Source organism: Pholcus phalangioides, unplaced genomic scaffold, assembly GCF_987345545.1.
Source record: "Pholcus phalangioides strain wild (caught in Gottingen) unplaced genomic scaffold, Ppha-v1.0 ptg000011l_1, whole genome shotgun sequence".
In the NCBI taxonomy this organism is placed as follows: domain Eukaryota; kingdom Metazoa; phylum Arthropoda; class Arachnida; order Araneae; family Pholcidae; genus Pholcus; species Pholcus phalangioides.
In genome coordinates, this window is record NW_028301604.1 from 53,879,352 (window position 1) to 53,894,087 (window position 14,736).

Here is a 14,736-nt window from a genome sequence, read left to right on the forward strand (position 1 = left end):
TGAATATTGTTAAAATCTTGTAAAATGGCATACATTTTTATTAGATATGTAAGGATTTTTTCCTTTTTCTACGAAAACCCTTATCGTACAATTTCACTATATTATAATAAGTAACATTTATGATTTAATGCTTACAATAAATTTATTTGTTTCGAGTAACAATGTGTGGTGAAAAAATCTTATAAGTTATCTTTTGTTTTTTTCAAGGAGCAAATTGGTAAGCCTCATCTTACGTTCTTCACCATGAACAATATTAATGAAGCATAATAGTAATCCCAAAAATATAGCTTTCTGGTAATACTTTTAAAAACTGGAAAAATTTACAATCTCTCAAATTTCGTATAATATTCTTGACCGTTCATAAACTCTTTTTTTCCTAAAATATACATCAAACATTTTAACAACATTTCTATTTAATATAACAACACGCATTAAATATTTTATCTAACCATTCAGTCAATATAAATAGTTATATAGAAGACTTCAAAGAACGATAAACATTTCACATGCAACAAAAAATACAATTATATACATTCATACATACATATATATATCTTGTATACATTTGTTGCTAAATTCACAAGCATCTACAAAACTCAGAAGGTTCTAGCAAAGTGCATGCCCGATGTAAAATATAAAATTCATGCCTGGAACATATTGTTTGCAAACAGCTCGATGTTTCTGTAGAAATAACCCGCTATTTATATATTTAAAAATGACAACTCCGAAATACTAAATTATAAATTGTACGCATTTTTATATTTAAAGTTCGAATCATAATAAAAGAAAGCAATAGGATGAAATAAAATTATGATAGATCAACAACACTAGTAGTTTGACATGTTTTATAGACATTTGTTTGCTTTAAATACAAACCTTCTTAAAACACATTATCTGTGAGCGCACGCGATATTTCTCTTTTTTTTTTTCTGCTATAGATAATGTTCTGGTTTGCAATTTCTGTCTAAAATTTATTATTTTTTAATAGCAGAAATCGAAGAGACACGACATTTAATATTTTCACGGTCACTAAAAACGCCTGCCATTCGTGATAATTTTTTCTTGGATTTTGGTGATTTCGAATTGAAAATTGAAAGTTCCACATGCATTTTACAGATTAATTTATAACAGCACTTCAACTGCAAATATTTTCTAAATACTTTTAATAGGAGAAGTGTCGTGAAATGTGTTGAATCGCCGTATCTCTCGACCAGTCGAGTTTTATGATTTCCCTCAACCCATATATAGGCGAATTATAGACTGCATTTTTTATTTAAGGTAAAAATAGTTCAAAATATGTCAATCTAGGAACCATTTTTTCAAGTTGAGTTAAAATACATAATTTTTCAAGAAGTCTCATTCATTGTATGTTTGATAATTTAATTTTCATCGAGACTTACAATATTGCGTTGATCGCTTATATACTATTGAGCAGTTTAAGAGCTAATGCTTAATAAATTTTCTTTTTGGTAAAAATGAAAGATTATATAAGTTCGAACACTAAACTTTCTTCGATAAACATTTTCAATGAGATGAATGCTAAAATAAACTGATTAATTAATCTGATTCATAGTGAAATTGCTGATTTGCGTTATAATGAGTGAAGATGTATTCAGTCTGACTTAAGTTTAAATATGCTAAAAAAATTGAATAAATTTAGTTTCATGAAATCGAATGGCAGAGTTTGTATTGACTGTAATGGTATGGACAACCAATTACAATTTTTTGAAGCACCTTAATGAATCAGCATATTACGTTTTAGGATTTCAACAACTGCTTATATTCATAAAGAGTATATAAATCCATGCACTTTTTAGTCTATTGTATGTTTATATACACACAGATAACGTTAATACAGCTTAAATACATAGAGATCTAGCTGGGAAACGAATCTCGATCTCGTCTCGAAATCAACCTTTTCTCATCTCCAAATTCAGAGATTGCTTTACGAAGGTAGCAATAATGTAATACACGCTATCGTATGTGCTAAAAATTTAAACGTTCTATATTTTCTCAGTTTTTCACAACTCTTGTTTTCTTTTTCTAAAGTACATATTACGCTATAACATAATTTAATACAGCACCATGTAATCAAAACGCTGAAGTGCAAACAACACGCATAAAAAACAGAAAGCATTTACATAATATACTCATAATGGATTTAAATAATGCATTTTTAAACAAAGTTTTTACAAAATATGAGGAACATCTATAATTAAAATATTCTGATTTTTAATATTTTAAACTGAAATTGTCATAAAAGACCTGGTTGGTCATCTGAAAGTAGAATAAATTATAGAAGAAAGTAGAGTAATTTAGTATTATAAATTTTTTTAAAATTAATTCTAGCTGGAAGTTGTTCAATAATAATTTCTTACATGTTATTTTTCCATTCCTAAAAATATATTAGATAGACTACGGTATAAAAAAGAAAAATTCAAGCTGGTCAAACCTATCGGTATCATTTTGATAATTTTGTTTGAAAGTTATAATTTTGTGCAGAATTTATGATTTAAAAAGCTAAATTTCTCAAGATGTCAGAGGCTTCGAGCATTCGTGGAAAGCCGGGAGGGGGGAGGGATTTTCAGAGAAAATAACGAAGATTGCGTCGGTAGTTTGCACGATGAAACATTTTTATTTCGTCTCGATGTTCAAGAATTGTTCAGTTTCCCAGCTAGATCTCTGCTCTAATAATGGAAACGCAATTATCAATAATTATTACGGTTCCACCAATCATTCTGTTCTAACAATAAGGCTAGTTACTAAAATATCGCACTTGTACGAAAGCCTTGATTAAACTTAGCTTTCATTGATGGAGGGAACGTTGAACAAAGGATATGCATATTCATATATCTCAGCAAACAATTAATGTTCATGCCTCAAACTACTGAAAACAATGCTTTCATAAAAAGGAAACTTTTTATTAAAGCACGAATACTCGATATACTCATAATTTTCTTTCTCGATTTCCTTCCAGCATTTTGATTTTTGTTACATCGATTTACTTCTGATTGGCTGTCAGCGACGTTCGTCTTGGTCGAGGCATATCATAGTCTTCCATGGATAGAGTCCGTCGTCGACCGACAGCGCCCAAGGTTTTGTGCACCACTGCTCCTGGATGGGCCTTCTGCCTCTCCACACCAGGTAAAGTTACCGATGTCACTTGATAAAAATGAGAAAAAATATTTTATATGGGTTTTCTCTTCTCATAAAATCGGAAATTTAAAAATTATCGCATTCAAAAATAAAAAAAATGGATGGTAGTAAAACATATCTAGGTTAACTTACAGAAACCAAGACCTTTTACGAACAAGTGCAGGCTTTGTGCAAGTTTTTCAGGCTAGACAAGTTATAGAAAACATGAACATTTAGATATTCAAGAAAAAAAATATTTGAATAGATATATATGTGAATATTCGGAAACATTTGTTTTTCTACGGTAGCCTAATTTAAGTTGAGCAAAATCGAAGGCCATTTACTATTTATTGTAACAATTTAAAGAAATAGCAAAAATTAAATTTTCCAATAACGTCATTCTACACCAGTGTTTCCAAAAGTGTGAGGTGATGGAAGGTTCCGGGGGGGGGGGGCAGTAGAAGAATTGGGTTTGATATAGGATCCTATGGGTTGGCTCAAGTTGGGGGCGATGGGAAAAAATGTTTGAAGGCGGCGAGATGAAACAAAAAGTTTGGGAACTATGTTCTACAGCCAAAAATCCCCGCTAAAGCGGCATTAAGCCTACTTATTCAATCAATTTTTTGATTGTTTCAATTGTAAATTTTAATTAAATGTTTGATTCTGGTTGGACATTTCACTCTAATTAACAGCAATAAGACAAATCGCCAAATGACGCCAATTATATGTCAAAACATACTCAGCCGAAAACTTCGATTGGTAACTAACCCCCTTCGCTTACAAGCGAATTGGCAAGAAATTCGGATGATCTTATTTGATGAATCGGCGATAAATATGGTAACCTTGCCCTAACCTAACCGCACGATAGAAAAAAGGAAAAAAGTGGAAGAGAAAAGGAAGAAAAAGAAACAAATGAAAGAGTAAAACAGTAGAATAGATAAGTTGATCAAAGTGTAGGTACAAAGCAGATTTCTCTTTTCACCCTCACGCTACCTATTCTCTTTCACTCTTACATGTATATAGTAGAGAGATACATCGTATGTGTGGTGTGTGGTGAGGGAAAAAATTGCTATCAGGATATAGAACAAACGAAGAGAAAATGATAGGATTACAATAAAGCTTCGCGTTGATGAGGAAACAGGAAAGTAAACAAAGAACTTGTTTGAATTTATTCTGCTGGCGTTTGGACGCAATATTACGTCCTTGATCGTAAAATGGTTAATTTTAAAAATTTTAATCGTAATACTGTATATTAATTTGGAATTAAGAGCACATAGATAGTAAACATTCCGATTTGCTTGAATAATGCATTTCAAGCCATAAAAAGACAAATAACGTGTTACTAGAAACAGCCGTAGCCATAATATTTTTTGGAGAAGAACAACTGGTCTTTTGGGGGGGGGGGGATAATAGAGTTAGTCATGCTATATGTCAGTTATTTTCTCGAATTTCTGGGGGTATGGAACCGAACCCTCTGTCCTTGTTCCTTCTCACTACTACCTTGATTAGAAACAATATATGTATTCAGCAAAAAGTGTAGCAACGAAACATTTTATAGACTGATAACTAATATGCAGTACATTCGAAAAAAAAGTTAGATATTTTTCAGGAGATGTAATATTCCTAGCTTTGATAAATCAATGTTTCATTGGAAAAACACAATAATATTAATTTTTCAAGTATTCACACGATCCACGCAAGGCAGGACCGGAACGAGAGGGAGTGGCAAAAATAGAAACTGCCCCGGACGCGAATTTTAGCTGAGAACAAAAAAAACATAAAATTATCTAATTTTGCAGTGAACTGGGTGGCAAAATAATGTTTGCCCTCTCACAAAAATCCTACCTATCGCTCTGGCCCAAGGAGTCAATGATGCAACCAGGGGCGGCTCAAGCTTACACGCAAAGCCGGGTGCAAAGCCTCGTGTGCCGCCCCTAGCGAGGACCCTGGGATAATGTAACACCGCGAGCCGATTTTAAACCCGATTTTTTTTAATACAACGCGATTGGTTAATGAACATTATTGTCTGTGTGATGCCAATGACCATACGTCCCGCTTTTAAAGAAACTGTTGCGTATTTTGGTCCAAGATAATTTTACCCTTCCTAATTACGCCAGTTAACTTGATCTACACTACAGCTCTTATTAATGAGCCATCGTTACTATGCCCTTCCCACAACCTACAACAGAGCCCCTAAGTTAAGACCTTTGACGGTCTCTCTCTAGTGAATTTATATCGTGAAAAAACAAAAAATGGCGAGAATCGTCAGAAGCTTTATCCTTGTCAGCACCGCCCTTGTAGGGACCATGATCATCACTCACACTTATCCGGTAAAGAAGAAGTATAGCGAGGCAACTTTTATTAAGGAATTTATTTCGAATTCGTTTCTGGTGCTCCAGAGCCGGACAAGTGAGAAGCCAAAATGTCCTTTTGCCTTTATTTGACTGTTCCAGAAATATTATGGGTGGTGACATCAAAATGCATATTTCCCCCCTCCCCCTAGTGACAGAGTATATTCTTGTTTCTGGTATTACGGCCCCAAGCCATGTATGTTCCTTCAAGTTTACTCAACAATTTCGTCGTCAACGTATGGCTCCAGAGCATGAATTGTTAAAAATGTTGGTGTCTAACTGAAGCCTAAGCTGCCGCCCCTTACAACCTTTCGCACTGCAGTGCACTTTAGGTGCACTGCACCCCTTCGCATCCTTGCTTAAGCCACCCCTGGATACAAGGAACTTATTTTGTTCATAGAAGTAGCCGATCATCTCGTGATCTAGTTGCAGGAAACACTGAGTAACCTTGTTTGCACATTCTCTATTCATATGCGGTATTTTTCATGTATGCACCACGGTCATTTCATGCACACGATTGCTAGCAACAGAGGGACCAACAGTTTAGATCCGGTCCTGAACTACTTTTTGACTTGTCGCTCTTCGGATTTGAACTCACATAAGTCGAACTGGAAGATGTTGAGGCAACTCCTCAGCTGATAGGTGACTTATCTCTGTTTGGTTCTTCATCATATAACGACTGAAAATATTTTGTATATTTAGTGTTATTTTTTGCAAATGAACCTATTTCCAATCAGCACCGAAACTAATTTTATATTTTGTCAAGTCTTGTTGGGTAGCCTTTTTTATCAAATATTGTTCTGTGTTCATCTTATTATAACGCTTATCACCTTTATTCTTACCCTTTTTTGGCAGATATAATAATTGGAATTGTAAAAATATATATATTCAAGCTCCACTATCTGTATTTGGCGTATTTTAAACATGTAAAAAATGAACCGTGCCTGCCTAGAGTTGAGTGAGGAGTGAAAAAAAAGTCTTAACCTATATGCGTTTGAGTTTAATTCTGATTCCTGTTTGCTCATCTGAAATCAACTACAAACTGTTGGTCCAGTTTTAATCAGCCTTTTAGTGCAAAAAATGACCACCATGCAATAAAAGTTTAGTATAAAGTGTTGTTACCGCTTCCATCAAGACATCGCCGGCGCTGTCCACTTTCAGAAAAGATGTTTTCTGTTTGTCCATTTTCATATACATACTTAAGACGGCTTGCGTATGGGCGGCTTTGCCACCTGATACCAACAAAACATCCATGCCTCTAAAAATTTGAAAAAAAAAGTTTTAACTATTTTTTCTATGATAAGAATTATTTCGTTGAAGGTTAAAAGAAAGACATCTAACAAATCTCTCCCTGTATCTTTTAGATGCTACAGATACCAGACATTTCTTATTACTACACACTAAAACAAGGGGTTGTTAAATTGTGAGGTGCACCTCTCTCTGTAGACGTTGAACTTTTCGGGAAGAAAGAACTTCCGAATTTTTAAAAATACTAAATCAGGAAAATTTTCAAGCACTACCTTCATAGAAATAAAACATGGGGATCGCGTGTGTGGGACATACAGATTTTGGAAGCTAAGAGGAGCCACCGCAACAGAAAATTTTAAAACAACTGTACTAAAATGATATTGTTAATATGTCTAACAGTACAATTAATACTACTATAAACTCACACCAGGAATGAAATATAGCCTGTGTATTTAAGCCTACTGATCCTATAATAGATAACTAATATGTATATATATATTACTCTGCAGTTCTTCGCTCAGTTATTCTTTTCTGTTTGTTTATTTTTTTAATGATACAACCTTATAGAAAAATGATAATTTATTAAGAAAAAAAGATTTGATGAGTCTCTTTCGTGTAATGGGAAAGCTAAAAAATCCTGTTGTAAAATATAATTTCAGAAGATGAAATATATACTCACTTAAGATTAGCTTCGATGAGACCCATTATATCTTTTCGACTAAAAATAGAATCAAAGTGTAAAATTAAAATTGTAGTTCGAAAACATATGCATTTAGTATATCCGATTTATAAAGACATAACTACATTTGCCAAGATTTTCTATGTGAATGCTATAAAGCTGATTTTTGTAAAACGTAAATTTTTTTTTTTTAAAAACCACGGAATTTTATAAAATTTAAGTAAAAAAGTACTCACTTAGTTTTTGAAATAAAATTTATACTTTTTTTAATGTACAGTATCTGTTGTATTTCATCTCAGACACAGGATGATCATGTTACGAATATTTAACACACACAGTGTACAGAATTACAAAATTTTGAACACGTCAGGTTTATCATGATATCTAATAACTGAAGCAGTTGATAAACAAAACTAAATGTATGTAAAATTCAGAGCCGCCCTTAAGGGTGTGCGACAAGTGCGGTCTCACCGGGCCCCGCATTTTTGGGAGCCCCGCACTTACGGTAATGATGAATTCTTTCATAAATTCTGAAATTTTATCTGTGGAAGTATTCCTTTCATTTATTCTGTTTATTCTGAATTTCAATCAGATGTGGATTTTTTTTTATTTGTTCTGAATTTTCATGGGTGCTGGGGGGTTATCTTTGATTATTTTCCTCAATTTCGATTCATCGATTCTGAATTTTCATTAATTCTCAAACAATTTCTTTCATTAACAATTTCTTTCATTAACAATTTCTTTCATTAACAATTTCTTTCATTAACAATTTCTTTCATTAACAATTTCTTTCATTAACAATTTCTTTCATTGGTTCTCAAACAATTTCTTTCATTAGTTCTCAAACAATTTCTTTCATTAACAATTTCTTTCATTGGTTCTCAAACAATTTCTTTCATTAGTTCTCAAACAATTTCTTTCATTAGTTCTCAAACAATTTCTTTCATTAGTTCTCAAACAATTTCTTTCATTAGTTCTCAAACAATTTTTTTCTGTAGGTCCCAATTTTAATTGCTTATGAAATTATTTCTTTCAATAAATAAAAAAAATTTTATCAATTAAAAAAAAATTTCTGTAAGAAATTTTCATCAATTTTTTTTGTTAATTCAAATTTAATTGTGTCTAAATTTTTATGCATAAAAAATTTTATGCATAATGATGAGAATGCATTTTCAGTATTCCTGTATATTTTGTTATAATGTATGAATTTTTTTTGGATGTGCCAATTTCCTCTTTCCCACAGAATATATAAAGTCGGGGCTAAGGGTCCCCGAAATTATAAGACGCCTATGGCCCCGCTATTATATTTTCGCACAGGGCCCCTCGTCTGGTAAGGGCGACTCTGGTAAAATTAAAACTAAATATATATAATTGAAAATGAAACTGATCAAAGTGTGAAATCGTACATCGTAAGTACAAACAAAAACATTATCATACTAAAATATCCAGTCTCCTGACGGTTATGAGAGTAACTGGCAAGAAATTTCTCCAATTGCCATCTTGATGAATATTTGAATCCACAATTGCATGTTTTAGACTTATGGCAGTTGTTTCACTGGCGGCAAAAAGCAGCTAAAATCCAAACAGGGATATTTACAAATACAAGGCCACAACAAACAAAATGCCCAACGAGGTGGCTGAAAAAAGATGCGCATAAAAAATATGGATGTCTCACTAAACTAAACTGTTCTAAATTATTGTTTTAAAAAAGTTTGATTCTGCTCGTAGATTGTCAGTCTACTGATTTGGATGACTAAACTGACATTTTAGCTAGACCGAGTTTGTAATATTTTCCAGAGCTATATAAACAGTTACATGGTTTATGCATTCAAAATTCATTACATGATTTATGCATTCCAAAACACAAAAATTTCGGATTTTTATTGATTCAGTGTTAAAAATAATTAACTTATTACAGCCTATTAAAGTTATAGCCATGCCTGGAAGATTTATATATATAATATCTGCGTGTCCTTGTATGACACCGGATACAGAGAAAACTATATTTTTGTATGGTTTAATATAATTCAAAAAGTTTTCCGATAACACTGAGATACGTTTCATTTTCCATTAAATTAAATTTTTTGTGTTAGATAGTGAAATGTCTGAACTATAAATGCAGTGATGAAAAACCACAGACACATATTTCTCATTTTCGCAGAAATTTGTGCACCTATGTAAACACTCACTTCATATAGGCTTCTACATAACGTCGTAGATTGCGTGGGTTTATTCGTTTCTTCAGCTTTTCAGTGAAGTCTTGAATTAGTCTTTCTTTGTTGTCAACGTTTTCCAATTGCTAGAATTATAACTGAAAAATTAGCGACAAAGCTCATACAAATAAAAGTACTAATAAAAGCCAAAAAATTCAAGTATACATAATTTTAAATACGTCATGTAATTTTAATTTTCAAAATGACAAAGAATGGTTATACTAGAAATGAAGTACTTTTGTTACTTTTTTTTATTATTTGCTTTACCACTTTGAAAAAAGAAACAAAAGAGTGAATAAGGAATTTTAGACAATCAAAAAATCAAAAACTAAACTTTTCTTTTTTTTATGTTATTTAGTTTTAAATCATCCCTTTTGAAGTGGTAGATAAAATCTGCTGATTGATTTCTTTGCAACTTTCATTTAAATGCTTCTTTTCTGAACATGAATATATAGTACGAATCAAAATTCAAAGATGAACGGAGTTGTTTTTGAAAAAAAAAAAATTAGAGATGCTGAGAAGAGAGAGTTTAAATTGATTAAGAGAAAAGTTTTTAACACTTGACATAGTCCTTTAACTATGACTACCTGTATCGTAAGCATAATTTTCTCATGGGGAGGAGGGGTTTCGTTTTTTCACCGTCAAAACACTATAATCTCGGTTCAAGGGAGGATAGTTTGACCCCCCCCCCCCCGCAAGTGTTGACTACTCACTGAATATTCAGTTTTGTGGGTGATACTCTTGGCATTGGTGATCACTATGTTTTTTCCACTGCATCTTAAAGAGGAAGGCCACTATCTAGCTAGTTATAGAAAAAATTATAAAGAGTTTCCATTTTTAGTGACCAGTACTGTAAAAATGTAGAAATATCTTTCATACTGAAGATTACTTCTTCTTTCCGTTCATATCTCGGTTAAACGGGTCTTGTTGGGGAAGTCTTGCTAGCCCAACCTAGATTTAATTAGACGGCAATTTTTTTTCGTAAATAATAAACTATTTTCATCTCACAAACACTTGTACATATTGCAACCTCCCAGTTTCCGATGACTAGAATCATATGTTTTTACAATCTAAGTCCCTACTGAACAAAATGTTTAGTGATTAGATTATTTCATAGCTTGGTTGCAAAATGTGGAGGATTGCTTCTTCCTACTGGAATCGCGTGTCGATCAACTGCAAAAAAACCCACGCGGCTGAGGGAGATTGTGCTTGTGCTGATCCAACCCTCGTTTCCGATCTCAGCGAGTTTAAAAAGCAAGGCCGAAAATCTATTCGAGAAAACTAGATGATCTAGAAAACCGCTCCAGAAGAAACAACCTAATTTTCACCGGTTTGAATGAATCGGCTTCTGAATCACTCGAAGATCTACGATCGGTGATCTCCGACTTATGTAAGGAAAAGTTGGGCTTGTCCGATATCAAAATTGAGAGAGTACGCCGCTTGGGTACGAAAAGCTCCGACCGCCACCGCCCAATAATGTGCAAACTGCTCGACTTCGATTCCATGGCAATTTTGGCAAACTTAAAGAAGCCGAAGGGCACTGACTGATATTTTTATCAAACAGGATTATTACTGGAAAGTTCGACTTGTACGAGCCAAACTCCAGGTTTTTTGCAAGGGGCCTCTCTTTAGGGGAAAACGGCAATTTTCGTTTGAGATTCAACAAACTTTTCCTGGACGGTTTCTGTTTTATGTATAATGAGACTGATGGCAAGGTATTCAAGTACTTACCTTGTTGATACAAAATAGTCGAAGCCCGAATAAAGCTCTTTCGTGGAATGTCGCAAGAATTTGTTCCATAGACAATCATAACTGGGATATCTTATCGAAAAATGATTTGGGTGAGTGTGAAATCTTGTCACCTACTATCAAAACTTGTAGGTATTCTTTCTAATTATAACTTTGTATTTTCCGCAGCAACTAGAAATGTCGGTCGTTTCAAAAATGGCTGGTTGCTGTGTATAAAAAAATGTATAGCATATAAAACCCTTTACAGGGATGATTTTTTTTTGTCGCGATCGAATGCAACCTGCAGGATTTTTATTTGAATTTCATTTTTGTATATATTAATCCGTCCGAATGGAATGTTATTTTCAATAATGTTTTTAATTTTTTATCAAGCTCAAATCGCAAATTCATTTTGATCTACGATTTTTACAGATCAGAATATCTTGCCCACTATTTGGAAAACTAGGAGTTCCTATGATGCCATCATCGATATCAGGCGCCGTATGCTTATAGATCGATGCAAGATCAATGATTTAATTGTTCTGAATAGTCGGGATATCGGAGATTTTGATGATTCTCCAACCTACGTTGGAGGCAACGGCTCCTCCGTCGTGGATTATTCTTTTTGCTCGTCTAAATTTTTCAGCTTGATAATCCGTTTCGAAGTTCTCAATCTTTGTGACTCCGATCACTTTCCCATTCAAATAAATATCTTCAGTACCCCTACTCTGCCTAAAACCTGCTTTAAGCGCAAAAGGTCTTTTTGGTTTCGCAATTTTGGATTGCGAAATTTTTAGATCTAACGTTGGCTTTAAGCTTTCTCAAATCGATGCTTCTCACTGAAATTGGAGAATTCGCTACTCCTCGCTATCACTTCAGCAGCCGAAATGGCAGACATGATAGGATCCAAACCTCGTTCTTCTTATTCTTAGTTTGACGAAGACTACAGGGAGGTTATAAGGTCTCGCAACCAAGCATTATATATCGTTTTTTTAAATCTGGGTTCGATGAAGATTGCATAGGTTATGTTAAATCGAGAAACACAGCGCGTTCTCTCTGTCGCTATAAAAAACTAATGTATTTTAAATCAATGATTGAAGATCCCGATCTTTATAAAAATAGTTCTAAATTTTGGAGCTTTCTGAAAATTCATGAACAAAAGAGAGGGCGCGAGTTTCGACGGTTATGATATTCTGGATTCCTGGATAAAAGTCTCATTTTCCCTCTGCACAAGAAAGGTTCTATCTCCAACTCACAAAATTACCGTCCGATCTCACTTTTGTGTACAACTTCTAAAACACATGTTTCCGTGTTGTATCATGGTTTAAAAATTAATTTAAACGATGATACATATTGGCTCCCTGTCAATGATATTATATTTTCTTTTCAGGCTGGGTTTAGAAGCGGACGTTAAAATTTAGACACTTTGATTCAGTCCCTCTTATGGGGTCATCAGAAACTATTTGCCTTCTTTGTGTACTTCAGGGCCACCTTTGACTCAATAAATAGAAACCTACTTTTTACTAAACTTTTCCGTGTTAGTTTGAGCTACGAATTTGTCAACACAGTAATTGACCTGTATGATTCAAATCACGTGGCACGGTTCTGACTTATGCTGGCTTATCTGACGAGTTTTGTATCCTAAAAGGGATAAAACAGGAATGTGGCGTCGGTCGTCTTCTTTTTAATATCTTCATCAATGATTTTCTTGTAGACATTTCTCTGGAAGATTCTGGTGTCTCAATTTTCAACGAAATGGTAAATGTCCTGGCTTTCGCCGCTGACATTGGGCTGCTGGCGGACTCCAGGAGTGGACTGCAGAGGCTGATTAACAAATTTCAGACATTTGTTCATAGATCTTATCTTCAGATAAACCTATCGCAATCCAAAATCGTAGTTTTTAGGAAAGTACTTCAAGCTCCCCGACACTTTTAGATGGTTTTTCCTGGGTGACGAGAAAGAACTGGTTGACCAATGATCAGTGTTTGGGGATCAATTTCCACTACAACGGATCCTTCGAGAGGCACATTCACCAGACATACTTCCTTTCCAAACTGTGCATCAATGAATTTTTATAATCTTCCCCATTGAGACATTTGCGAAATTTCAGGGACAAAATCAAGGTTTTCGATTCGACCATTCTCCCATAATTTCTTTTCGGCTCAGAAATTTGGGGTGTTGGTTCAGATGTTTGCGATCCCCTTTAACTGTACTTCATTAAAAAAAGTTATTATATCCCGATGCCCACCGCTTCCCATATAATTTACATAGAGTTCGGAAGGCTCCCAGCTTCTTTTAATATGTTTAAATGTGCTCTCAAATGGTTGAATAAAATAAGTAACTCACAGAATCATATACACTGGTGTAAGAAATTAAGAGAATTTGCAGACTTGGTCGATTATCTCTAGAACTACTGTACCGATTTTAATGAAATTTGATATGTACATACATTGATACAATACAAAACAAATAACCATTCAATAATTGTAATACACACGCATGATCGTGCGTAACACTCGTTGGAGTCAGAAGGTATGAAACAGCAGTTGCAGAATAAACAAAAAAATGGGTTAATAGATGGATTAATAGGGGGTATGGTCCCCTCTTACAGATATACAGGTCTCGCAGCGTGATTTCATACTTGAAATAAGGCAGTTTATCTCCTGTGGCAATTGGTCCCACTCGTTCAGCAACGCTGTTTTCATTCCCTGGATGGTTTCCGGAGGGGGATTGCGAGTTGCAATTGCCCTCCCCAGAGCGTCCCAGACATGCTCTATAGGGTTAAGGTCTGGAGATCTGGCTGGCCAATCAATCCGGCGAATATCCTCACTCTAGAAAATCGTCGAGCAGAAGAGCTCTATGTAGCCTCGCGTTATCGTCCATTAAAATGAACTCAGGGCCAACTGCACCCCTGAAAAGGCGAACATAGGGCTCCAAGACCTCATCCCTATACCTCACAACAGTCACAGTGCCTCTTTCAAAGACATGGAGAGGTGTGCGGCCATCCAACATGATGCCTGCTCAGACCATTAAACCTCCTCCGCCATTATGGTCGATTTCGCGGACATTGGAGGGTAGGTAGCGGGTCCCTGGTTCTCTCCATATGAACGTACGGCGAGAATCGGTGCTTAGGCTGAACCGGGACTCATCAGTGAAGAGAACGGCAGCCCATTGATCCATACTCCAATCTCTATGCTCACTGCACCATGATAAACGGATTCTCCTGTCCGTAGAAGTGAGCGGGACGCAAACAGCAGGTCTTCTTGCAAAGAACCCTCTCTCATGAAGTCTTTTGGAAACAGTCACCCTTGATACACGGGTTCCTGTGGCTGCATACAAATCACGAGAGAGCTGAGAAGCTGTAGCACTCCTGTTACGCCTC

The 14,736-nt window shown here is 34.8% G+C and overlaps 1 protein-coding gene across 1 annotated transcript in view; it reads right to left on the reverse strand.

Annotated features, from left to right (window-relative positions):
- Positions 1-929: 929 nt before the first annotated feature.
- LOC149080567 (uncharacterized protein ZK1073.1-like) overlaps positions 930-14,736 on the reverse strand; it is a 59,865-nt gene continuing 46,058 nt past the window's right edge. The window contains exons 9-13 of the mRNA XM_089239697.1: positions 9,603-9,712; positions 7,414-7,452; positions 6,609-6,744; positions 3,289-3,340; positions 930-3,162 (exon numbers count right to left, since the gene is read on the reverse strand). Of these exons, the coding sequence (XP_089095823.1) occupies positions 3,002-3,162; positions 3,289-3,340; positions 6,609-6,744; positions 7,414-7,452; positions 9,603-9,712 (498 nt within the window). The 3' untranslated portion in view covers positions 930-3,001. The remainder of the gene's footprint in view (positions 3,163-3,288; positions 3,341-6,608; positions 6,745-7,413; positions 7,453-9,602; positions 9,713-14,736) is intronic.